The sequence below is a fragment of the Eublepharis macularius genome, chromosome 1 (genome assembly GCF_028583425.1).
Source record: "Eublepharis macularius isolate TG4126 chromosome 1, MPM_Emac_v1.0, whole genome shotgun sequence".
NCBI lineage: Eukaryota > Metazoa > Chordata > Lepidosauria > Squamata > Eublepharidae > Eublepharis > Eublepharis macularius.
Genome location: NC_072790.1, coordinates 205,811,753 through 205,836,613, shown reverse-complemented (window position 1 = coordinate 205,836,613; position 24,861 = coordinate 205,811,753). Strand labels below are relative to the sequence as shown.

General features: G+C 40.3%; 1 protein-coding gene across 1 annotated transcript in view; it reads right to left on the bottom strand.

Annotated features, from left to right (window-relative positions):
- Nucleotides 1-23,666, bottom strand: part of SOS1 (SOS Ras/Rac guanine nucleotide exchange factor 1) — a 70,160-nt gene extending 46,494 nt beyond the window's left edge. The window contains exons 1-7 of the mRNA XM_054985145.1: nucleotides 23,148-23,666; nucleotides 7,246-7,371; nucleotides 6,983-7,114; nucleotides 5,187-5,351; nucleotides 2,804-3,013; nucleotides 2,113-2,256; nucleotides 67-177 (exon numbers count right to left, since the gene is read on the bottom strand). Coding sequence (XP_054841120.1) covers nucleotides 67-177; nucleotides 2,113-2,256; nucleotides 2,804-3,013; nucleotides 5,187-5,351; nucleotides 6,983-7,114; nucleotides 7,246-7,371; nucleotides 23,148-23,234 — 975 coding nt within the window. The 5' untranslated portion in view covers nucleotides 23,235-23,666. The remainder of the gene's footprint in view (nucleotides 1-66; nucleotides 178-2,112; nucleotides 2,257-2,803; nucleotides 3,014-5,186; nucleotides 5,352-6,982; nucleotides 7,115-7,245; nucleotides 7,372-23,147) is intronic.
- Nucleotides 23,667-24,861: the final 1,195 nt, after the last annotated feature.

Genomic DNA, 24,861 nt, shown 5'->3' with positions numbered 1-24,861 from the left:
AACTGTTTTAGTCTTACAAACATGTTAACACAACAGTTGCAGTGTCCATTCTATTAATTAACATACCTGTAAATAGAACGCTGCTCCAGGTTTTGATAACTGGCTAAGAAAATGGTCATGAAAACCAGTCCTTAAAATATCTTGAGTGTATGATTCGTAAGGATCAAATGCTAGCTCCTAAAGGATTAGAGAACGAATATTTAATTGCAACACTGTTCAAAGTATCTAGTAAAGATATGACACTCAACCTTAAATTCAAATATTCAGCTGAAAACCTCACATAATACTAGGTTCTACTTTGGAGTTCTCTGAAATACCTCTGTTAAGGTAACACAAACCCAATTCTTCCAAACCAAGGTTGAGAGATTCAGAAATGTTCAGCAGCCTTACAGGCTCCATTCCTATTCTGGAGCAGGTTTCTTTTCCCATAGTCTGATTGTTTTCCTGTCTGTAGTATGTATTGAAGCCCGAACAGGCAAACTGTATTTAGTACCTTGCCTTTAAAATCAGCCCTCCAATGAGAGGTGAAGAAGGTGGGAACACATGTCAAGAACCAGGCCTGCTTCTTGGTCAAAATATATGCTAAGGTAAGCCTGTCTGGCTAGGCCCAAAGAAGGAGTTGGGAAACTCAGTGAAACTAAAGAAAAGTAGTTAACAGGGAGATATGCCCAGACATATTTCACAGCTGCAGAGAGCCATGAACTTGTATCCTAGTAAGGCCCTAATTGGTTCTTAGAGTCTGCCCATATTGCTGGCCAATACAGGATAAAAATGGAATTTCAGTATGGTTCCTTGTTCTTGGACCAACATCTGGATAGAGTATCAGTCTTTGACCACTGGCACAACCTTTGCAAAGGCAACATCTTGCATAGTGGCAGAGGCCCCTGCCAGGTATTTTTAGGACTTTTAGCTTATTGTTTTAACTATGCACACTTTCTAAATATATAATTTTTTATTCACACTTTAATAAACCAATTATTCTTATCTTTAATCTTGTGTGGTGTGTTTGTGGTTTGGGCTTCCAATATGAAACCAGTACTGTGGCCAACTGGTTCAACTACCGTATAACTGTTTTGCTGAAACTCAGTAAGCAAGCAGCATACCAGGACTGACTTCCAAGTTAACACCTGATACAGCTTGAGACTTTTCTTGGTCTCTTATCTTAGGGTTAGTCAAAGGAAATTGCTGACATCTCTACAACTTTACCACTTTGCTTCCTTAGATATATGAAACATACAAAAAAGGTAAAACAAAGTTAATTTTAAAAAGAAAATGCCCTTGGCAAAACTCTCAGAAAAAAAGAAGGAACAGCCGTGCACCACCAAAATAGATGAGTTTCAGGATGAAAGTCTTGAATATTTTTACTTGCATTTTCAGAATAAAAAAATTACTTTGAAGGCACTTACTGGAATGCATTTTCAACCTTTTCCCCACAATGGTGGATGGAGGCAGGGAAGAAGGTACAGGTGATGCTAGCTGACACGTGGTTATTATAATCTAATTTACTTATTTCGTGTATAGCTTGCCCTTTCTCACTGAGACTCAAGGCAGATTACAAAATATAAAGACAATGCAGTCACAACTCTTTCAGTTTTTTAAAACATGACTGGAAGCAGCCCAAAGGCTTACAGTCGTTCCTCTTGCATCCTTCAACAGCACAAATTTCTCCCTGACTTTATCAACAGGATCCAGAATTACATACACACCAAATGCTAACCAGTTTTCCATTTAAGCAGGGCTTATACATTCCCTGTAACTGCTGGTCAGCTCTAACCATGGTTAGTGCTAGCAGAAATGCAATGCCAAACCATTATTAAAGTCAACAATGGAAGCGAGGGGGTGGTGGATCTGTTCTGCAGAGGGAGATTAGCAGCATTTTGTGTACACCAGGTCAGGTCTTTGAGAAAACATACAACAACAGCAAAACCCAGTTTTTACAATTAATTTTCATGAGCAGAGTAATGGGTATCGTAACAAGAAAGGAACACTTGCAGTTTGGGCAATTCAACTGTTTTCAGCCAAACACAGATGACAGTAGGGCAACACAGGAGTGTTTAACACACACAACATTTATCAGGACGATATCGAATGAATCAAGGAATATTTACTTACTTCAGCTAAATCTTCAAAACAGCTTCCTACTAAGGGATGAGGACTGCCTTCATCTGTCATTTCTACTGTGTCTTCAATATGGCCCAACAACTTCACACTAAGTTCATGAATATCTGATATCCGACTGAATATATTTTCCACATCCTGCAAGAAAGAGGTAAATAAATATATAGTAACAGGAGGAGTTGTGAACATCAAGACATTTTAAGTACAGTAAATGGAGGACAAATCAAATACACAATGTGTATGGATATTCTGATAGAAATAATATGGCTATTTTATATTGATTTGTCAACTAAAGCACAAATAAATATTGCAGGAAGTCATTGGAGAAGCTGCAAGACTTAAGCATACACACACAAATGCAAAAGGAATGTAAAGACTACATTGCATAACTGATTTGCGAACACAATGTTACAGCTTGTGATAGCTTTTTATAACTCATGAGCACCCACACCACTTTTGTGCTGCATTTTCCACAATATTTAAGTGTTCTGAATTTTAGGTTCACCAAATTTAGGAACAAACTATGAGAACAAACTATATGTTCATACTAAATTAACCATGGAAAACTACACAGGTTAGAGGAACATCAGAAAACACATGACTTTGACTATCCTTTTACTATATGTATTATTCTCCAAAAGCACAATCAAAAGTTTCAAAATATCAAAAAATACTGAACACTTACATGACCTGAAAACAATTTGATGTTTGTAATAAAAGGCTCTCTAAAAACTTTTATTATGAGGTTTAGCTCCCTTATATACTGCCGAACTTCTGCCATGAATGATTTTACAAGATCATAGTAAGTTTGTTCCCCTGAAGTGGAAGGTTCTTCATCAGACAAAGTCAGTGTACTAATATCTTCTACATCCTGATGGAACATATCCATCAACACCTGTTTAAATAAATATAATTTCAAAAGTGAGGTATTTACATTTGAAAAATAGTACATTTGTAAATCAAAGTTAAATGGGCACCGGCAAAATCAAAACAATTGCTGATCAAATTGGATCAAATTAAAATGGAAGGGGTTCTGTATATCATGTTGAAAATTATTTATTTTACCAGTCATAAAGAAAATGAAGCTTCAGGGAAAACTGCCAGTTATACACTTAAGCATGTATTGCTTAATCTACTAATGCAGCCATTAGTAGCACCATGTAAAGTAACCACAAAGGGAAGAAGGAAATCTTAATCCCATGTTAAAAGGAAAAAAAAACTTGCTTCAGAATTCCAAAATGCTTAGCAGAAATCCAGGTGTAATGCTACAGAACTATGAGTGATTTACTCAAAGTATTACATTATGAGAATGTGTATGAATGTAAGTCATTTTATTTAGAATCACAGACTCGTAGGGTTGGAAGGGACCTCTAGGGTCATCTAGTCCAATCCCATGCACAACATAGGAAATTCACAAATACTTCCCCCCACTGCAGATACCCAGTGATCCTTACTCCATGCCCAGAATATGGTAAAACACCGTCAGGATCTCTAGCCAAACTGGCCTGGGAAAATTATTACCTGGCCCTAAGGTGGCAATTGGCCTTACCCCATGCATATAAGAAGGGGCCACAAGAACTCAACACTGATGTAACTCTTCCAATCCTCTCATGATCTGCCTAGGTTCACAGTTCAAGCATTGCAGTCATATGGCCATCTAGAAAACCTCCAAAGAAGGAGAGCCCACCACCTCCCAAGGAAGTCTGTTCCACTGAGGGACTGCTCTAACTGTCAGGAAGTTCTTCCTAATGTTTAGCCGAAAACTTTTGATATAATTTCAACCCGTTGGTTCTGGTCCGACCTTCTGAGGCAACAGAAAACAACTCCACGCCATCCTCTATATGACAGCCCTTCAAGTACTTGAAGATGGTTATCATATCACCTCTCAGTCGTCTCCTCTCCAAGCTAAACATACGGAGCTCTTTCAACCTTTCCTCACAGGACTTGGTCTCCAGACCCCTCATCATTTTTGTTGCCCTCCTCTGGACACATTCCAGCTTATCTATCTCCTTCTGAAACTGTGGTGCCCAAAACTAAACACAATACTCTAAGTGAGGTCTAACCAGAGCAGAGTTAAAATATTTAAAATATTTATATCCTGTCTAATTGCCTTAGACTCTATGAACTAACGAGCAATGTAGGGAAACAATGACTAAAGCACAAGTTTTAAAATTAGCACAGTCATCTAAAATGGTGGTATCTAGAAAAAATTATAAAGTGTCAAAAGATTTCAAATTAACGTATTCAACCAATTTTGTGAAGAAACTCACTGAAGATGATCTTTTTGGCTGAAGCTGTACTATTAGTCAGTCCTATCTGTAAGCACTGATCAGTAATGCTTCAGGCAGCAATTAATAGCACTAGCAATCTTGCATCTCAGACAAGTGAGGACAGGTTATTTAATGAAATGCCTGCTGAATACACCGAAATGCTTGGGAGATTCCTCAAACCTGGACTACTGAAAGTGTATGCAATAGTAATATCTCAACATCGGCAAACTTCCATACAAGTAGAAAGTTTGAAAGCCACTACTATACTAGGGAAGAAGTCCAATTTAACTCAGTGGAAGTTGGTTGTTGTGGGTTTTCCGGGCTGTATTGCCGTGGCCTTGCCATTGTAGTTCCTGACGTTTCGCCAGCAGCTGTGGCTGGCATCTTCAGAGGTGTAGCACCAAAACCACACAGGCGAACCGCATTTATGACCGTCTAGAACAGGCCCTCTTACGTGAGAGAATCCACACTACCCGCAGAGAACTTGCTGCCACAGACAAGGAGCTATTTTGCTTGCATATCAACACCAGCCATAAAAGGTCTTTTGGTGCTACACCTCTGAAGATGCCAGCCACAGCTGCTGGCAAAACGTCAGGAACTACAATGCCAAGACCACGGCAATACAGCCCGGAAAACCCACAACAACCATCGTTCTCCGGCCGTGAAAGCCTTCGACAATACATCAGTGGAAGTTATCTGCCAAGCAAACACACTTAGTTTACACAGTAAAATAATTACTATTATGTCTGAATATAGCTGTATTTAGTAACTATAAATATAAATATGAATTATACTTACCTTATCAGCACACATTGCCACTTTAATATCTTGTTTTGTAATTTCATAATGTCTTATATTTCGAACATAATTCCCAACCAACTTTAAGATATCTGCAGAAATGTATTCTAATACTGCTACTATGTAAACAGACACTTGATGGTCAACTTTATAGCCAAGAACTTCCTGAAAGAGAGAGAGAGAAGCTAATCATTTAATATTAAAAACCCAAAATGACTATAAACACTGACATTAAATTAAGAGTAGTGAAGCATGCTTAGGTTTTTAAGCAGTTTTCAACAGGACTAACAGCAACTCTATAGCTCAAATTAATTTCCTAGTGCAAAGCAGCAATTCATTTAATATCACACAACATAATTTAGCTATTTCTTCTCCCAGAGTTATCTTTATATGTTATGATGAACAAAGATACTACAAGAAAGCCCCAAGAGAGCTATACTCAGGGCTTTTGAAAGTCTCAGCTGTCTGACTGGCTAGGCAGCAAAATACCTGGCATGGATCCACTGGAAATTTCCAGAAACAAAAGGAATTTCCATCAGTGGAGCGTGAATTTCTTGTCTCCCTTCTATTGCAGCCTAAAATGCCCCCCTTCGATTATGTTGAAGGAACCCTAAAGAAAGTACGGTGGTAGAGTTAGAGGTTTGCCCGAGGTGAGAATCTGCAAAAATCACAACGTTTTCTATTCACAGAATCTTCCACTGGATCCAACTACTAGAGTTCATTAATTGGAAGGAGCCATAGCTCAGTGATGGAGCATTTGCTTTGCAAGCAGAAGGTCCCAGATTCAATTTCCAGCATCTCCAGTTAAAAGGATCGAGCAGAAGGTGATGTGGAAGACCTCTACCAAGACCTTTAAGAATTGCTATTAGTCAGCTTTTAAAAAAATATTTAGAACATTTCTAGGCTACCTTTCCTCCCACTTATGGTCCTCAAGACAGCAAACATTAAAACAAAACCACACAGATATAGATATATAAAAACAATTATAGCAAAGATAGATGCATGGAAAGAGGGTCAACAAGAATAAGTGAGGGAATGGCAGACAAAACAGAAAAGTCTACACCTGCTGGTCGAAGATGGAAGGGGCAGACAAACCTCTTTGGGAAGGAATTCCATAATTTTGGTGCCACAACTGAGAGGGCCCTTTTTAGAATTGTCACCTATTTAGCCTCAGATGGCAGGGGCACCCGCAGCAGGGGTCCCAAATTATTACTGCAATGGTTGAATGTGATTGGCAGTCCTTAAGGTATGCTGGCCTCAAGTGACAAATAGCTTTAATGGTCAATACCAGTACCTTGAATTGGGATTGGAAGCAAATTGGGAACCACTGGAAGTGAAACAAGAATTTGATAGAACAGTAGGCTGATTCAGTATAAGGCAGGTTCATGTGCCTTCATTTGCCGAAGAAAAAATTCCTCCCTTTGAGAAGTGACAAGCCCTGCTCTTCTTTTGAACTTGGAGCTGCAGACAGGAATGGAGATCATTCCTGGTCTCCCAAAGTGTTGGAGCATCTCCAAAGAAAAGCTCAATGTTAAATTAGAAACAAGGACCTCTTTATTAGGGGAGATTTGTGGTACTAGATGTTCTGAAGCCCATCTAAAATATCAGGACCTATGGTTATGGTTTTATGATTTATGGTAACAGAATGCTTGGATGCAATCTAGAGGGACTGAGGTTTTCTTTAAGTCAAACTTGAAAAAATCAGGTTCTCTCTTCAGGGACTTGAATCAGGAACAAACACATGGGTGAATTTTATTCACTGTGCAACACTTCATACAATACTTAATAATACTTACTTTTAACAAAGGGTGAATTTTTTCTACTGGAAGGAATAATGGATTTCTTCGCTTCCTCTTTTCAATTGCGGACTGAGCATCAGCTATTGCCCACTTATCAATGGGATGGGGAAAACTTTTCTGTACACGATCCTATTAAAACAAAAGAGGAATTACAGTTTAGTATATGAATTTAGCAAAAAAAACCACCCCAAATGCTTTGGATTATTTCACCTCTCCCTAAATAAAACTCAGAATGAACTATTAATAAATATCAGTTGTACCTCAACATCTAGGACGCTTCTTGGTTGAGCCTGGCACAGCATATTTAACAACTGTAGAATTAACTCCTCAACATACTGCAGAGCATCTTCAGTAGATGACAGTTTCGGGTGTACCTGCATTTGAACCTACATTCAAGATAAAAGATTCCATCTTAAAGTTCTCACTTCAGATATAAGGGGAATCACAGAAAAGACTAAATGCAAATTATACAAATGTTTAGTTACCTGACTGTTCAGGACATTTTGTTAGAATTTTAAATAATTCTGGCCCTTGAGTTCAAGGAGATAAGGCAGGATAGGAAAATTCAAATAGATAATTAAATTATGAAGAAATTATGAGTATTTCTCTAGGTCACCTAAGCAACTTTTAAAAAACTTTGTTACTGATAAGAAACTTTGTTACTGATAGGAAAATCATAGTAGAATGAGAGAGTTAAAGAAAATTAGGACAGGATCTAGTTCTCTCAAGATAGCAGCAGCAGGGAAAGGGGCATTTCCACTCCTGGATTAGTGGGATCTCCCCGACAAGCAGCTGATCCAAGCCGGGGGTGGGGGCATGAAATGCCCCTTTCCATGCTGCTGCAAAGCGGCAGGGAAAAGGGGTTTTCAACCTCTGGATCAGCTGCTTGTCAGGACTCTCCCAGCTAAGCAGCTGATCCAAGCTGGCGGGGGTGAAATGCCCCTTTCCATGCCGCTTCGCAGCAGCACAGAAAAGGGCATTTAAACCCCACAAACCATGAACTGGTTCACAAACTGGGGCAAGTTCGTGGTTCGTGAAACAGGATGAACTCATGGTTTGTTTTTTCCCTGGTTTGTGCCCACCTCTAGTCCCCAGTAAATTTGGTAAATTTTGGTCCAAAAAATGCCTCCCCAGGCCCCTGGAAAGCCCCAAATCACATTTCCTATTGGAAACAGGCAAGAAGCAGTTTCTTGCTGGCTGCAAGAAACTCTGCTGCTGCAGCTCCCGAACTTTACCAGTAAACTTCATTGCAGTACTGCTGTTTGAATAAGATGGTTCAGTTGAGACTCAACCTGGTCCATCTCTTATAGAGATGCTTTGCTTGAGTCCTGGGAAACCTTGGGTTTCTCTGAGGAAATAATGAAAAAGATTTCACTCCTTTTTTACCTTTCTGGGGGACATTACCTAGGATTTTGAGAGATGAAGCAGCAACCTGTTTTCTGTTTTTACCCAAGGAGGCCTTTTGTTTGTTTTTATGGCATATCTTGTGATACCTGAAATTATTAGACTCTGAAGTGGAGCTGTAAGAGCTATTGGTGGAGGATCTGGAAGATGGGTTGCAATGTTTTTTGCTCTTTGAATGCTTCCTTTACAGTGTTTGTTACCCGGGAAAGGGAAGTGAGATTGTCTATACCACCATTTGCCTTCGACCTGCTTGGCTAGGGTACTGGAGAACTGCATCTTGCTCCTCCTGTACCACCACATATCTGAAGACGCAGGGATGGATTTTGTCACCACTGAGATCACAGGTGGGAAGGGGAACATCTGGTTGCTGAACTTGCTTAGTTCCTCTTATCTTGTGGTTTGCTTGGTGTCCCAGTGACAAAGTAGCTTGTGTCATCCATCACCTCTTCCAAGGATGAACTGACACAATCCTCCCCACTCAATCCTCCTCATGGGGGGATCACTGTGCACTCACTGGTGTCCCCCTGCTCCAGTGTCAGCTGTTTTAAGGCTGTGTGCACTTGATCCTTCCTCTTGGTGGATTGGAGTGGAAAACGGCACTCAGCTGATCACTGCACTCAGCTTGGCATCAGTGATGAAAGGTGGTTTGCCCACAGCCCTTCTGTCTTAGATACATGGGTTCAGCGGGTGAGTGGAATGCACCTCTGAATGGGAGAGCTAATCTTCTTGTACTTTTTTTGAATACTAACCTGGCTCAAGGAATAGGCTGGAAGCAAGATCCCTCTGGTGCATCTTTTCCAGTCTTTTGTTTGATACCAGCACTAGGAGCAGTTTTAACTCTCTTGCCCTAGCAGTCTGATTGGGAAAAGGGTGACATGGTCTTGGCTTAGGTTTCCTGCTCCCCTGTAGGGTTCCCAAATCCTGCCAAGTGGAGTCTGGTAAGGGCAGGAATGGGAAAGCTGAGAAATGATTGTTAAATAATAATACAAAAAGGAATGAAACACGAAGAAAAATGGAAGCTATTACAGTTGACCTTGGAACAGTTTAACTTACATCGTGCTTTCCTAGCATGAAGCCAGGTGGGCTGGGAGAGAGGAGACCTCTGCACAACAGAGCATTCCTCTCTTACAAGCTAACCTCCAACTCTCATGGGGTAGGGCAATCCCAAAGGATCTGAAATGCACTCTGCTGGAAAATTTTAGTTCTTCAATAGCTTGATATATATTTCTGTATCGCAGAAATTTTATTAAATCCATGCCCTTAGATTTCTTTGTCACAATCAAGTAGTCAGAACACCATGTCTCTGTTCATCTATGAAGACTTGTGCAGGTGAAACAAGGAGCCTATAACTGCATTGTATTATCAGTGCAGTGTCTTAAGTGGTTTTAGACTGCAAGACTTAAAGTTGGATTTTATGTACAAATGTCATCTGTATTTTATTGCCTAGGATAATAAAGTCTTACGTGTATTTTTTTTCTGTAAACATAGTGGTCTTGAAAAGGAAAGGTGGTTCAGTTCATATGTAACATTTTTTAATCTCCAAAATATAGCTGGGAAGATGTGGAACAACCCTTTCTGTATGTGCATTTCCTTCTATCATACACTCTGAGCTAGTCAATAACTTCCTGGCTCAGGTAAACCATAATTTGTTTGGAAAGCAGGTTGTGGGGTCCTAGACTGGTTTGGAGAACAAACACAAACCTGCTGTTTGCCAGTTCAGACTTAACAGTAAATTATGGACTGCCTTATTAAGCAAGTAACTAAAGATTGTGGCCAGTGCAAGAGTTGTTGATGCTCCAAACTGTTGGAAACCTTACGTATGAACCACTTGGTGCTGCATTTAACTTTGCAATCACTAAACATTATTTTTAATATAATTGTGTAATAGAGTGCTTGTGGTTCAAGCATGTGGACTAAAAAGCACCTTTCTCCACTATATTCATAAGCTTAGAAGCACGTTGGAGCAGCTAAGACTTTTAGAAGGCAAGATGACACAATTTCACAGTTATTCAGGTTACCACCTTCTGGTTTTCTGGCACTTAATCCTGTCTTGTGATCCTGATTAGTGGAAGGAAAACTATCTTGTGTTAAGTCACATGCATGTATTTGTATGGAGCAGATAACTGGATTCAGTGTTAAACCACCATTTCTTCATTGTCCTCCATGTGAGAAAAAAGTGCAAAAGAGGAAGAAGACACTCAGGCCAAGTTCATGGGCACTTTTATTTAACAGTAGTTATATTGGACATCTAAATGTAGCCCTAATTCAGATTAGATTAAAACATTTTAAATATTTTAACTCTAAAATGGGACCCAGAGCAATGTACCAAAAAATCACAGATATGACAATAAAAATGTTATAATAAGAATATCAGCATCAGATCTCCTTGTAAACTCTCAGTGTTAACTACACTCATATGTTCTCATAAAGGTCTCAGTCTTCCACAATTTTCTGAATGCTAGGGAGTATTCCTAATAGCCCCAGGCAGGGTATTCTAAAGGAGTAGACTACCACAGAAAAAGTGGCACATCTTACTTGTCTAGGTGAGGGAACGGACAAGAGATCTTGTGGGGAAGATTGCAGTTGGTGCATGAGTTCATGTCAGAAGAAGTGAATATGGCCTCATCTCTCCAGACATGGAGAGATGCTGGTTCTTCAGTTATGCTTCTGTTTTTATTTATTTAAACATTTTATTAAAAAAAGTAAGACAAAAACAGTAAAGTAAGTGCATAATATAAAAGTTAGGCAAAACCTAAATTAGACAGTAAATTGAAAATTATACAATCTTATACAACCAATAAGTATATAAACAGCGCAGATATAAAAGTCTTGGGAATAAAACAGGCAGAACATTTAAGATACTTTAAGCTAATAAAGTAATTATTACGTATTCAGCTTCCCTGAACCTAGATACATGACATTTCTCCTTCTTTCTTCTTCTCTCTCCCCTTCCCTCTAAGATACTATATCAATTAGTTTAACCTAAATAATCAAAGAAATCCTTCCATTTTTTCCAGAACCAGTTATCGACCTATTTTGTAAGTAGGTAGTCAGTTTAGCCATTGAATCATATTCATGATCCTTATCTCTCCACTCTGGGAGACCAGGACAAGCACTGGTTTTCCATTTTCCTGCAAATAATAGTCTTGCTGCTGTCACCATATAACGAAAGAGATCTCCTTGTTCTTTTCTCAGGTTAGTTGGTAAAATATTTAAGAGCATACTTTTTGGATTTAATTCAAATCTAAGTTTGAGGATCTTTTGCATCTCTTCATGTATTTTTATCCAGTATTTTCGTGCTTCCTTACAAGTCCACCACATATGGTAAAATGTTGCATCCATATTCTGCCAATTCCAACAATGTCCACTGTAACCCTTACTAATCCTTGCAATATCTTTGGGAGTAATGTACCCTCTAAAAAACATTTTATACCAATTTTCTCTCAGTACCTGGCAGCCTGTAAATTTTATGTCTTTAGTCCATAAATTTTCCCTTAAGTTCATTGGAATAGATTCCCCAAAATTTTGCATCCATTTTATCATGCAAGTTTTGACTTGTTCCACTTCTGTATGGTGTTGCAGTAATATTTTGTAAATCTTCCCCAATAGATGTGACAAGTCTCCAGATATTAATAGTTCATATTGTGTTTTCTCTCTCAGCCTGCCGCCTTCTTTGAGAATTTGATCCTTTAATCTTGATACTATTTGGTGATAAGTCAGCCAAGGAATATTTTTACCTTGGGCCTGGATTTCTTGCCATGTTTTTATGTTTCCTTCTTTATCTATCAGTGATTCGTAGCTAGGTTGATGAATTTTATTCCTGACTGCTACATCATAGTAGGTGTTAATGGGTGACATCAGTAGGGAAATTGGTGGGCTCAATCTATTTCTGCATTGAAACCATGCTTCTGTTGTTGAGTGACTATTATTTACTACAATGGAAGTGGATATATTATTTATTGAAATGGGCATATAATAAACTGGGAAAACTGATTACTTCATGTACATTGATGACACTTGATGTGTTGCGCTGACATGCAAGCAAATTGGCCATTCTTATACTGTTAGCTGACTGCCTGTGGTTTGAAAGCAGTCTGTTTCATGCAGTCAAAAATGCCATTGTTTATGTGGTAGTTTGCCTTTAATTATGGGTTTCTTTGTTAGAAAGGGTAGGAACAGTGACTCCCTAGATATGCAGCTGTTAGCAGCAAGCATATCAGCATAGCAAACGTTTTTCTTGCCCACCTGTTCCTGCTGAAAACATCTTGTAACAAGAGCACAACCAGTCACCAGTAGCAAAGATCTGCTATTGCCTATGACTTCATTTTCTTTTCTGCAGAAACTAGAGACTTCATGTTACTTTGTTTTGTTTTAGTTCCATTCTCTCTCTCTCTGTGAGAATATGTGTGTGTGTGTGTGTGTGTGTGTGTGTGTGTGTGTGAGAGAGAGAGAGAGAGAGAGAGAGAGAGAGAGAGAGAGGGAGGGAGGGAGGGAGGGAGGGAGGGAGGGAGGAAACCTTGTGAAGAAGAAACCTTACCATTGTTAAAAGATAACCATTACAGTGAAAAAAATAACATATTTCATTCAGAGTAGTATAACTAATTTGTTTTTAATACACTTAAATATCTAATCTGTTGATCAAGGTGTAATTATGTTGTAATTAAGTCAATGTTTTAAAAATAATTAACAGTGGGTGATTCCGCACTAGTGGTTTTCCGCTGTTGAGCTTCCAAATGACCTCGATTTTTCTTTGTGTTTCCACATGTGGGAAGGCAATCCTAGCAGCAGCTTCGAAGTCACTGCAGGTTTTGTCCGTTTTTTCCCCATCCTGTTTCCCCCTGACTTATTTGTCCATTTGCAGCAGATTAGGGATTTTAATCATGCGAAATTCTTTATCCGATGTTCTCCCCACCCTCGCCCGTTTCTCTCGCCCTTCGAATCAACTTAATTTGATTGGCCAATCACGTTTTCTAAGCCACACCCACTACCTTTCCCTTACCCTCTTTTTTTTTAAAAAAAAAAAATTATAAAAAACGTTGCAACGTTTCTACAAGTCTATGCAGAAACATATCCTGTGTCATGTAATGACAGCTGACCAATAACGGGTCCGTTTTTCAACGAGCCAAATTTGTTACTTGTTGCTCGCTGACAGCTGACAGCTTCTGAGGCAGAGGAAAAGCGGGGTCATCGGTAACAATTTTCCCTCCAAATGTCAATAAACAATACTCATTCCACGATATTGGCGGGAAATGCTCTGACCTATCAGATGTGTTTGTTTGATGCAACATTTATATGTAGCAACATTTTTGGGGGAAAAAATAAAAATAAAATGAAGAAGACGCACATCTGTCGACGCTTCCCCCGGAAAAAGCAATGAGGAATCGGTTTTTATACTGGCAAATTCCATATGATGGACTTTGAGGATGATGAAATGAAATGTCAATGTGAAACAAAAGCCTTAATATGGAATTGGGGAGTGGTGGATTCATACGACTCCACTGCAGAACGACTGCTCAGAAAGTCCAATCAAAATCGATCATGCTGAATCCCCCAGTATTTGAACAGTCCATATTTTTTAACTAGTCAGTTGCCCACTTCTAATGGTGAAGTAACATTCAAGTCTTTAATAGTACTACGAAATCAATCTTAATGTTCATATTGATTGCTGTTTCTTAATTACATTAAAGGGATGTTTCTCTTCTGTGTTTTTAAAAATCTTAAAATAGTGGTTTCTTCCATTTCTGCATAATGGTGAGGTCTGGCTAGATTCAATGGAGTGTTAGTTCTTGTTTGCATGGGAGAAAGGCAGTTCCCATATGTCTCATCCTATGTTGTTCTGGAGAATCCACCAGTCTTCAGGAATGGGTTTTAGAAAGCTGCAGAGATGGCTTGCAGAGGAAGCAGAGTTGTTCACATTTTGTTGGACCTAAGTTGCTGTTTGCTTCAGTGTTTATGTTTTCTATTTTCAACATTCATTCTTTTTTATTTTTTTCAAACAACAAAAGCTAAGTTATATGGGTACAACTGCTTGCCACTACATCTCTAGATATATTTTTAAATACTGTTTTTATTAAAACAATATATTTATACTTAAAATTGTAGTGATCAGCATATTTAGGAATTTTTTTATGTGCCATGTTATCTTAAGCAGTAATTGAAGTAGTTTTTATATTCTTACATTTCCCCCCAAATAGTTTAAGAACCCCTGCTCCCAGCCTTGGATCAGCCTGCCGGGGGCATTTCACCACAGCAGGCTTGTTGGGAGATCCCCAACAAGCAGCTAATCTGGGGGTTGAAATGCCCCTTTCCCTGCCACTTAGCAGCAGCACGGAAAGGAGTACTGGGGTTTAACATGAACCAAATGAATTGGCAGACCAGTTCATGGAAGTTCGTGGAAAATGGGCTTCCACAAACCACTGGTTCGCGAAGCATGAACCAGCCCAGTTCGTGAGAAACTTTAGTTCGTCTTGTGGTTCGTGCCCATCTCTACTGGGAACCTATTCCTAAATGGAGGTTTGGCTCTAATCTGGAGAAACAGGTCTGATTCCCCACTCTTCCACTTGAAGCCAGCTGGGTGACCTTGGGTCAGTCACAGCTTCTAAGAGCTCTCCCTCCACTCCACCTACCTTACAGGATATTCTGTTGTGGGGATAATAACAACATACTTTGTAAACCGCTCTGAGTGAGTGTGAAGTTGTCCTGAAGGGCAGTATATAAATCAAATGTTGTCCATACAGATCCAGGATGTGTGAGTTCACTATCTGATCTCTGAGCTCGAACAGTGCCAGACAAATTGCTCACATTTCCAAAACATTGATAGGAAGATGTGCCTAACCTGTGATGCTTGCATCTGCAAATATTTGTTGTTCTCGAGGGGTCATGAACCTTTTGATCTGAAGTGGTACCTGAATGGGTAGATCTGTCTTCTCCATGATCTGTTGATAAGATCTGAGAAAGGTCTGAAGCGAACTTGCATGTAGACAATCCCAAGGTATCGCATTGTTGTTGGCCACTAGCAAACCCATCAGTTTGGGTAGTGTGGTGAGAAGTGATTTTGTACTCTGATGACAGTCTCGGCCAACTGTTTAGTCTTCCTGACCTTTTTTTTGGTGAAGGATAGACAATACTTTTGATTATCATACCCAGGTGTTCCAGCTTTGTAGGAACTGAATGGTGAACTGAGTGTCGTGGTGAGATTTTTCTTTTGAACTTGATCTGATCAGATCATCTGGGTACAAGTGAACATGAATACCTCTCTCTCTGAGACATATGATGGGGTTGATCAGGAGTTTTGTGAACACTCTTGGCGCAGTGGATGGGTCAAAAGGGATGTCTCAGAATTTCCAATTGATCTTTTTCCCCACGCCAAATCTTAGGTATTGTTGATGAGCTGTCAGAATCGGTACATGGAGGTATGCTTCTGTGAGATCTGTAGATGACATATATTCTTCTAATTGAATGGCCTCTGTGTCTGAGTGCAGAGTTTCCATTCAGAAGTGATGCAATTTGATAAACTTGTTCAAAAAGTCGAGGTCTAATAATGTCCTCCAGTCCCCATTCTTTTTAGGTCCTGTGAATAAGATAGAGTAGACTCCCCATCCTCTTTCATTGTGGGGAACGTGCTTCACAGCTTGAATGCCCAGAAAGTGTTGGATTACAGTCTGAGTTAAGATTTTGTGTAGGGGAGAGATGACAAAACGTTCTGGGGGATAGCTTTTGAATTGTATGGAATAGCCTTGTGAGACTGCTTCTAAGGTCCAGGTGTCTTGCCTGCGTGTCAACCCAGGCTTGATGGTAAGGAGTAGTTAGTTGGCCTTTCACAGGGATGGCTTGCGAGTCCTGTCTTAGAGAGCCTGGTATCAAGGTCAGATCTCTTTCCATGTGTGAAGAACTGCCTGTTTGATCTTCGGACAGACAGTACAGCTGGGGAGCTCGGACTGAGAGGAGTGGTTTGCCCAAGGCCATGTGGTGGCAGTAGTGAGATTTGAACCAGCAGAATACTGCATCACAGTTTAGTTACTTAACCACTATACTACAAGTGGGTTCTTGAAAGGACCCCCCTTATTAAAGGGTTGTCTAGATTAACCCCAGGATGGTTGCTTGGAATCCTGTCTGGACCCTAGTAGAGTGTGTTGTGAATAAAAGGCTGAGGGCCAAGGGATCGCCTCTCAGATTGAGTGTTTTTGGCAACACTTTATTTTGTCCTGGGCTTCAACCCAAATCTTTCCCTGGCATCCCCAAATAGCTTGTCTCTCTGAAAATCGTAAGCCAGGACAATATTTTTAGAGTTTGAAAGACAAAGGAAAGATTAGAGGAAGAGAAGAGCAAAGCGATAGGAATGGGAAAGTGAAAGTGAAGTCCTAATAAGAAAGTAGCAAAGCTAGTCTGCTACTAGACTGCACTCCCTGGAAGCAGGAACAGAACTGAAAAGAGGGCGTCCCACACACCAGACAGGAATAGGAAGAAAATTAGTTCCTGCATCCCTGATTGGATGGTGGGAATCACCCAAGATATCCTCCCTCTCAGAGGAAGAATGTCTGTTTTACCTCAATAGTGGATTCAAGCACACTGCAGACTCTTACTCTACCATCTGCATCACCTTTTTCTACTGTCATCACTCATAGCTCTCCTTTAAAACTGCCCCTCTGAGCATGAAGTATCAGCTGCTCACTTATTGCAAAGTCCCGGTTTAGGAACAAATCACTTTTAGCACAATTCCCTGGTAAATGAGTATGAGAGCAGATTCTCTTAACCGGTTTCTTTAAAGAGAACCTGTTATAAAAATATATATTAAAAGTTCAAATCTGTATTATTTCAAAATCCATATCAGCAGCCTGAGCAAATGGACTGATTCAGAAACATACATACTTTTCAGTCATTTAAATTAATCATATCGTATCTTTTTACTCTTCATCCTAACAAACTGTTTCTGAACATTGCCTTTTAGCAGTAAAAACTTCTCTAAATGTTCAGCCCTAGCCATTACACTCTCACAACAAATGCCTCTCAACATTCCTTCAACTGCTGCTCCTTTTCCAGATTCTAAAAGGGATTTCCTAATCAGGTTGCAGAGTTACCTATTTAACCCTTCCTATACCAGTTATTTTCAAACAAGAGTCCTACATTATAACTTCTAACTTAATGTTTATTTGTGCTAAGCATACATATTAAAAAAACTAAAACATATATTTAAAACATCTAAATAATATATAAAACTATATGATGAGGTTATTTTGTCTCAATAGCTACAATTAGCTTCAAGATATCCTTCCACAAACAGAATCAACAAAGTTACCTCGAAAACCTGTCTAGAGTGGTGCATAAAAAGGGCAAGCTCCCACAGGGCACAAGAACATTAAGCTGGTCTTGGATTTCTTGCAAGATGGTTTGGACAGAGGTCTTAATGCTAGCACACTGAAGCATCAGACAGCAATACTAAGTAGCACAGTCAGCTGCAAAGGGAAGGGGTCTCTGTCCACTCATTCTCACACTGGTAATTTCCTAAGGGAAGTCTTTTATCAAGCAATTAATAGTTTGTTTCCCTAAATGGAATTTGAACTGCGTGTTTATAGCACTGATGCCCACTGCCTCAAACAAAAAGCTACAATCTTCATGAAAGATGACTCTTTAAATCCTTTGATGGCCAATACGTTAACTAGACAGGTGTCAGTAATGATCCATCTAATCCAAACCTGCATGTATTTTAAGCAGGTAACTATGGCAGGAAACGCCTTTTACAAGTTTGGAATGGTTAGCCAGCTGCAAACTTTCTGGACACTGAGAAGCACGTCCTGCTTACGTCTAGATTAGATTACTGTAATGTGCTCTATGTAGGGCTTCTCTTGAAGTGTATTCAGAAACTTCAAATGGTGCAGAATGCTGAAGCCAGGATGTTGACTGGAGTGGGTTGCAGAGACCATATCATTCCAGTCTTGGCCCAAGTACACTGGCTTCCAATTTATTTCCAGGAACAATTCAAGGTGTTGGTTTTGACTTTTAAAGCCCTATATGGCTCAGGATCAACATACCTGAAGGACTGCTTAACCCCTTACGAACCTATCTGACTGCCACAGCCACCTTCCAAGGTCCTGCTTCCGATGCCTCTGCCTTCTGAGATCAGGCAGGTGACAACTTCAGAAAGGGCCTTCTTGGTTGTGACATCAAAACTCAAATTCTCCCACGAGGGAAACTTGTTTGTCTCACTCTGTTGCCATCTTCTGCCAGCATTCCCACAGTGACTTCTTCCTGTCACATATTTTAATTGTTTTTATATTTTATGTGTGTATTTAGATTTGTTTTTTAATTATGTGGTTTGTTGTGTTTGGTTGGTTTTAATGGCTTGGTGTAGTGGTTAAGAGCAGCAGGACTCTAATTTGGAGAATTGGGTTTGATTCCCCAAACCCTTGAAGCTCTTTTCCTGCTTGAAGGTAGCTGGGTGACCTTCGGTCAGTCACAGCTCTCCAGAACTTTCTCAGCCCCACTCACCTCACAGGGTGATTGTCGTGAGGATAATAATACACTTTGTAAAATGCTCTGTGTGGGCAATAAGCTGTCCTGATGTATATATAAGTTGTCCTAATGTATATAAATCGAATGTTGTTGTTGTTATGTTTTTAATCTGTTAGCCACCTTGTTGGTCCCAATGAGGGCAGAAAGGCAGGACGTACATCTTATAAATAAATATATACATGCATAAATATTTTACAAAGTGTTCCTTAGAACAACCCCATAATATAAGACAAAAATCGACTCCTTATTTATCAGGTCTTAAGAGTTTGTCTTCCTCTCATTTTCTCCTAATCCAGTTCATACACAGGTAAGAAACTGCTACAGACAGATGTCAGGACAGATTTCACACACACAGGATTTCAGGGTCTGTCTTATAGGATAGCCAAGGATAAAAAAATCCAAATGCCTGGGATTCTTTAGAGAAACTACCTAGGTATCAGAGTATCCAAGGCAATATAATCAAGGTGGCTGAGCCGCTCAGCAGAAATAGCATACAAATCACAGACAAGATCCCTGCAAGCAGGGAGTACAGGAACATTCCATGAGGGGAGCATCAGCAACTATCATCTGCTCAGGTCCTGTTTATCTCAATTTGTTTCTTTGTTAATTGTTATTTACCAACTGTGTTCTGGTTTAGCAGAGTTAAACTCAGTTAAGGACAAGTGCAAAATCAGCTAAGCTTCCTGATATTAGGAGGAAGGAGCCCTTTGTATAAAAGGGGTAATCACTTTTAAGATGCCACTGCCTCCTGTTGCATCTCAGAGGAACCAGAATGCCTCCCTGCCTTTCTCAAGAACAGGACCCTAAGGATTCTGGTTTAACTGAGCTGTTAGAACCTGAACATTCAAAATTATACATACAGGGTATTTCTAAAGTAAAATTCACGTACAACAAAATTTAACTTCAAATGCAAATTTCATATCCCAAAGCATCAATCCAAAATCAAATTTTAAGACCTATTTGTTAGTGCCTACAAGATGTTCTAGAACACAATCATATTTGTTCTATATACACAATTTTGGAAACAGTGTGCTCTTAATATAAGAAGATTGTCAAACTATTTTTCCTGAATCCCAGTAAGTAATTACTCCCATAGCATGATGAAGCCAAATAGATACTGCTACTGCACACACAATTATTTGGGAGTAGAAGATTAGTAAAAAGATGCGCAAGTAAAACATAGCACTGAAGCAATAGAAAAACTACATTCCTATACCAAATTAAAATACCACGTAAACATCAGAAAATAATATATGTTGAAATTAAGATCACACTGTAAGAGTCTCATGTTGCATTGCTGTGCTCTATTTTGATGATGGGGCACAGATTCAGAATTAAACCTGTTGCAGCCATTGATTTCAAGGGTAAACATGGCCATTTGTGTTACATTCCAATTTATTTCAATTACAAGTAATATACAGAAAAACAATCACACTTTAATCTAAAACAGAGCAAACCTTGATTATCTGTAAACTTTTGATCCCTCTTTTCAATACAGAATATAGTAGTACACCACAGTAGTAAAACCATCATGTTAATTTATAGACTGTACAATACTGGGAGATGTGAAGTTACGTATGTGGCAATGTTAAGAAGTTGACTTGCAAGCCCTGGTCAAAGTTAACAATGATTAGCTCCAGGAAGAGAAAGGAAGGGGAAATTTTCACATAAGATCACATGCTAACCATGGTTGGGAGATCAGAAAAAATATATCTGCAGCAGACCTTAAAGTTCTCTCGTTTAACTGATCTATTTCTCCTATACCCATTAAAGTCCTTGTGAATACATGGAAGAATTTGTTTCATGTACTCTGTACAGAAGAAAACAGAGTTACAAAATAACAACTGAAGAAGGAAGCTCTGACTCTCAAAAGTTCATACCTTGATGATCTTGCTGGTCTCTAAGGCGCCACTGGACTCAAAGCCCACAAAATAACTAGGCAACTAAAGATCATAAATATACATATTGATTGCTGAAGCAAACACAAGTATACTTTACAAGGTTACAATTTAATTAAAATTCAGCTATTGCAATGCATTTTTCATTCTAAGACAGAACTCTCTCTTTCTCAACTTACTTTATGCTTCAAAACATGTGTGCACACATTACTTACAGCTAAGGCTCCTTACAGTTCATTTCATGCATACTACCTGGTGTCTATGAAAAATCATGCCTCAACAAGACAGCTGGTCACAGAGTTGCTACTGAATTTTTGAAAAATTTGAGGTTAGAAATTGAGGCAGAAGAATGTCAAGTCACTTTCCACTCTAAATGGGCTTTACCCCTTCAAGGTTCCCATTTCCCACTCCAAATGTGCTTTACCCCTTCAAGCTCTATAAATCATTTTAGTGTGGAAGAATTTTCCTTTTCATGAAGAACAGATCAACCACGGCTGCTATCCAGACCAAGACGTTTCTTCATTTTTAAACATCCCCAAATTTGATAGCTAGAGACTTCAGGACTATCCTGATTTATGCATTAGGATAAAGGAAACTAAAATACTTGGGCAAAATTAGTTTTCAATTCAAATACAACAAAATTCTGCTGACTGAGCTGCATTATTTTCTTGCTTCAAAATAATGTTGTGGAGGTACAGTTCACATGGTGGAACTTGAAGACCAAGTATTAAAATACTGATTAAGTATTAAAAGTATTAAAATACTGACCCTCAAGGAAATCAGGTGTGTACTGCCCATTCAATGTGAAGCTAAGCTGTGTTCTATTTCTCAAGTTCTATTGTTGGACAACATAAACACTGGCTCAGGACTCTGGAGAAGTGAAGTCAACTCCATCTGGCTCACAAGATAAATTGGGGTTATGCTCAACAGGTAAAAGTAAATTGGTTAAGAAAAAGCTGTTAACTACACAGATACCAAGGGACATATTAAGTTACAAATCTAAGATCACAGCACTGATATTTTTCAAGAACAGATTCCATCTTTATCCCAATTCAGTCCTATACACTGGACATCTCTCAATCATGTTCAGGAGCTCTCAAAGTTGCTTATTTTTTCTATAAATGATGGGGGGAAATCTGTGGATGGAAAGCTGTAGGTTTTTTTTAAAAGTAAGCCTAATAACATGAGTAGTTTATACAGCTCTCTATGGATTCTGATGGAACAGCAGTCCAGTTAATTCCAAACAGCATGAACATAACAAACAAATCCAAACAGCTGCAGGGATACTGAAGTATGCTGGGATGGCAGTTTATTGCTCTTATTGTATGTATTATTTGTTTTAACACTTGTATGTGTATATTGTTTTAATACTTCTGTAATCAAGTTTTTGCACTTTTTCTGGTATGACATGTCTTAGACTTTTTATTGTATTAAATTTTTGAAATCTGCCTTCAGTCTTGGAAAGAAAGACATATGCTAAATAAAAGTAAATAGATAAAAAGTAAAGGCATTAGACCACAACAGCAAATTACACAGGCCTCTTCTTCATTCAAGCAACTATGTCTGAATGATGTAACATTCCAGCTTGAATTTAGAACCCTATGGAACCCCCCCCATCCTAAAATAACACATTTGCTCAATATGCAGTATTATTTGAACCATTTTGAAACCTGCCTGTCTTATGCGGATGCTACCATGACTATCATGCTTGCAGTTGTACAAAAAACATTAGTAACACATGGCAGATCCCCTCCTACTCCTCTTAACAGTGGTCCCTCACGGTTTTCCATTCCTGCTTTATTTAATCATATTGTGAACTTAGTTTATGTGCAACCCATATACTCATACACCTTGTACTCACAGCACAGGACCAGAAACTAGCTTTTCTAGAGAACCAATCTGAAAAGCAAGCAAGGGTTGGTAAAGCAGCCACTGCCAGAAATGCTCTGCCTGAAAGGTCTGTAGCCATAAACACTTTCCTCACGCTTGTTTTACCTCTAGGATGGGGGGGGGAGGATTTGGCCTAGGGCCCACCAATTGTTACCTGCTATACTGCACGTTTCAAAACAATATATTACAGTGAATGACAACATTCATATGCAAATTAAGTTAAACTGATTAAGTAGTTGAAAACTAAGAATGCGCCAGTGAATGTTGACAGTCGTACCTCAAAGTGATTATCAGCTTTGATCGGGGAATGTCAACACTCCCTACGCTATACCTCCATGTGCGTACAAACAAGAGATCTCACGCCCCTCCCACTGTATTTCAGGGTCCTTTTTCAGAAGCCAGGCCCGTTCGGGGGAAAGAGGCATCAGCCGCCTCCCCCTCCGTGCCCTGCCCAGTCTCACCTTCTTCAGGGCGGCCACAAGCAGACCTCGCCACTTGGGCGCGTTCTCTTCGTTGAAAAACTCGTACTGCAGCGCCGGCGCCTGCATCCTGCTCGCCCCGTCCCGTCCCCTGTGAGGGGAAGCGACGGGAGTCACTGCTGAGGTCGAGCCCGACGTCGTTCCTGGGCCCACAGCGGCGCTGGCGGGCGACACCCGGAACCTGAGGAGAGCAGAGGCAGCGGGAGCCGCCGGGGGCGGCAGCGGCAGGACCCAGCGTCGCGGGGCGGCGGCGACATCCCTCACTCGATCACTCGCCGCCCGGCCCGGCCTTGTCTCACTCACCGCCAGAGCCGGCCCGGGAGAAGACACCGGGCATCTTCGCCCGGACACGTCGGGGCTGAGAAGGCAACAGAGGCGGCCGTCACCCGGCCAAAGGCAGGGCTGCGACGGTTGCTCAGGGAGGAGGGGCGGGGCGGGGTCCCGAGCTTGGCTTTGAACTCTTGGGGTTCTTTCCTTGCCCTGACGGTTACAACCACCCGCGCGTGCGCAGTTGGCGCAAAGGGCAAGAGGGCATGCGCAGTTTGGATCCTGGTTGCTCCCTCCCCTTTCTTTCCTGAGCCTTTTCTTTTCTCTCTCTCTCTTTCTTGATTTCCCTTTTTCGCTCCTCCCCGTCTCCTTTTCCGCGGAAGTGAGGCTCTCAATTGAAACACACAGATAGCCATCCCTTCTGGATCGAGGATTGCTAGTTGAAAACCGAGTCCCTGGCTGAAGTGTTTCCATTGATTGGACGAAAGAGGAGGGAGAAAAAATACTGAATTCTTTCCACACCGCCCCTCGTGGCTTGGAGGCGGCGGCGGCGGCGGCAGTGGCTTTGGACTTAGGTCGCAAGTTCGAAATAAAACAAAAGGAGAACTGGGCGTGTGGGTGGTGTTGGGGCGGTTGCGAGCGAGTTGTGGGTTCCGTTGTACGAAGCAGGCGGTGTGTTTTCTGTGCAACTGAGAGGATGTTGCGTCGGATCTCTGTAGGAAGTTGAAGAAGGTTCCTCTTTCATTACAATAAGAATTTTATCCGTTGTCACCAGTGTCTAACAGGAGTTCTTAACTTGTAGTCCATGGACCCCTAGGAGTCCATAAACGGGCTCCAAGGGGTCCTTGAACCGGGCGCAAGAAATGGACTTTCCCTTTCAATTTCCTCTTACTTTTATACTTGTCTTTGTGGGGGGAAATCTTTTTTATGTGAAGGGTACTGCTTCACTACACAAGTGTGGGGTGGCAGGGGATGCTACTGGACAGGGTCAGCTAATGTGCAGTCATCATCATTGCCATTATATGAAGTCTGGAACAGTTTCCCAGCCCACTTTTAGAACAATTTGATACTGAGTTCCTTCAGTTGGCTGATAGTTTTGTCAGTATGAGTGAAGTACATCTTTCAATTCAAGGCCTGCAGTCACCCTTAGGGATGCTGCTGAAAAACTATTTGCCCTTTTGGCCTAGCTGCCGCTCTGGAAGAAGAGACGGGAGGTGGATAGCTACCCAAACTTTCCAGTGCTGGAGGAGGTGCTTCTGGATGGAATGGAGAGCAACAAAGCCTTCTCAATTACCCAGCAAGTAGACATCTGCAGACACCTGGAAACACTGCAGAATACTTTAGAAGGTTACTTCTGCTTGAACAACCTTAAAATTGAACGTGGGTTTGTAATCCTTTCCTTGCTAACATAGACATCATCAATGATGCA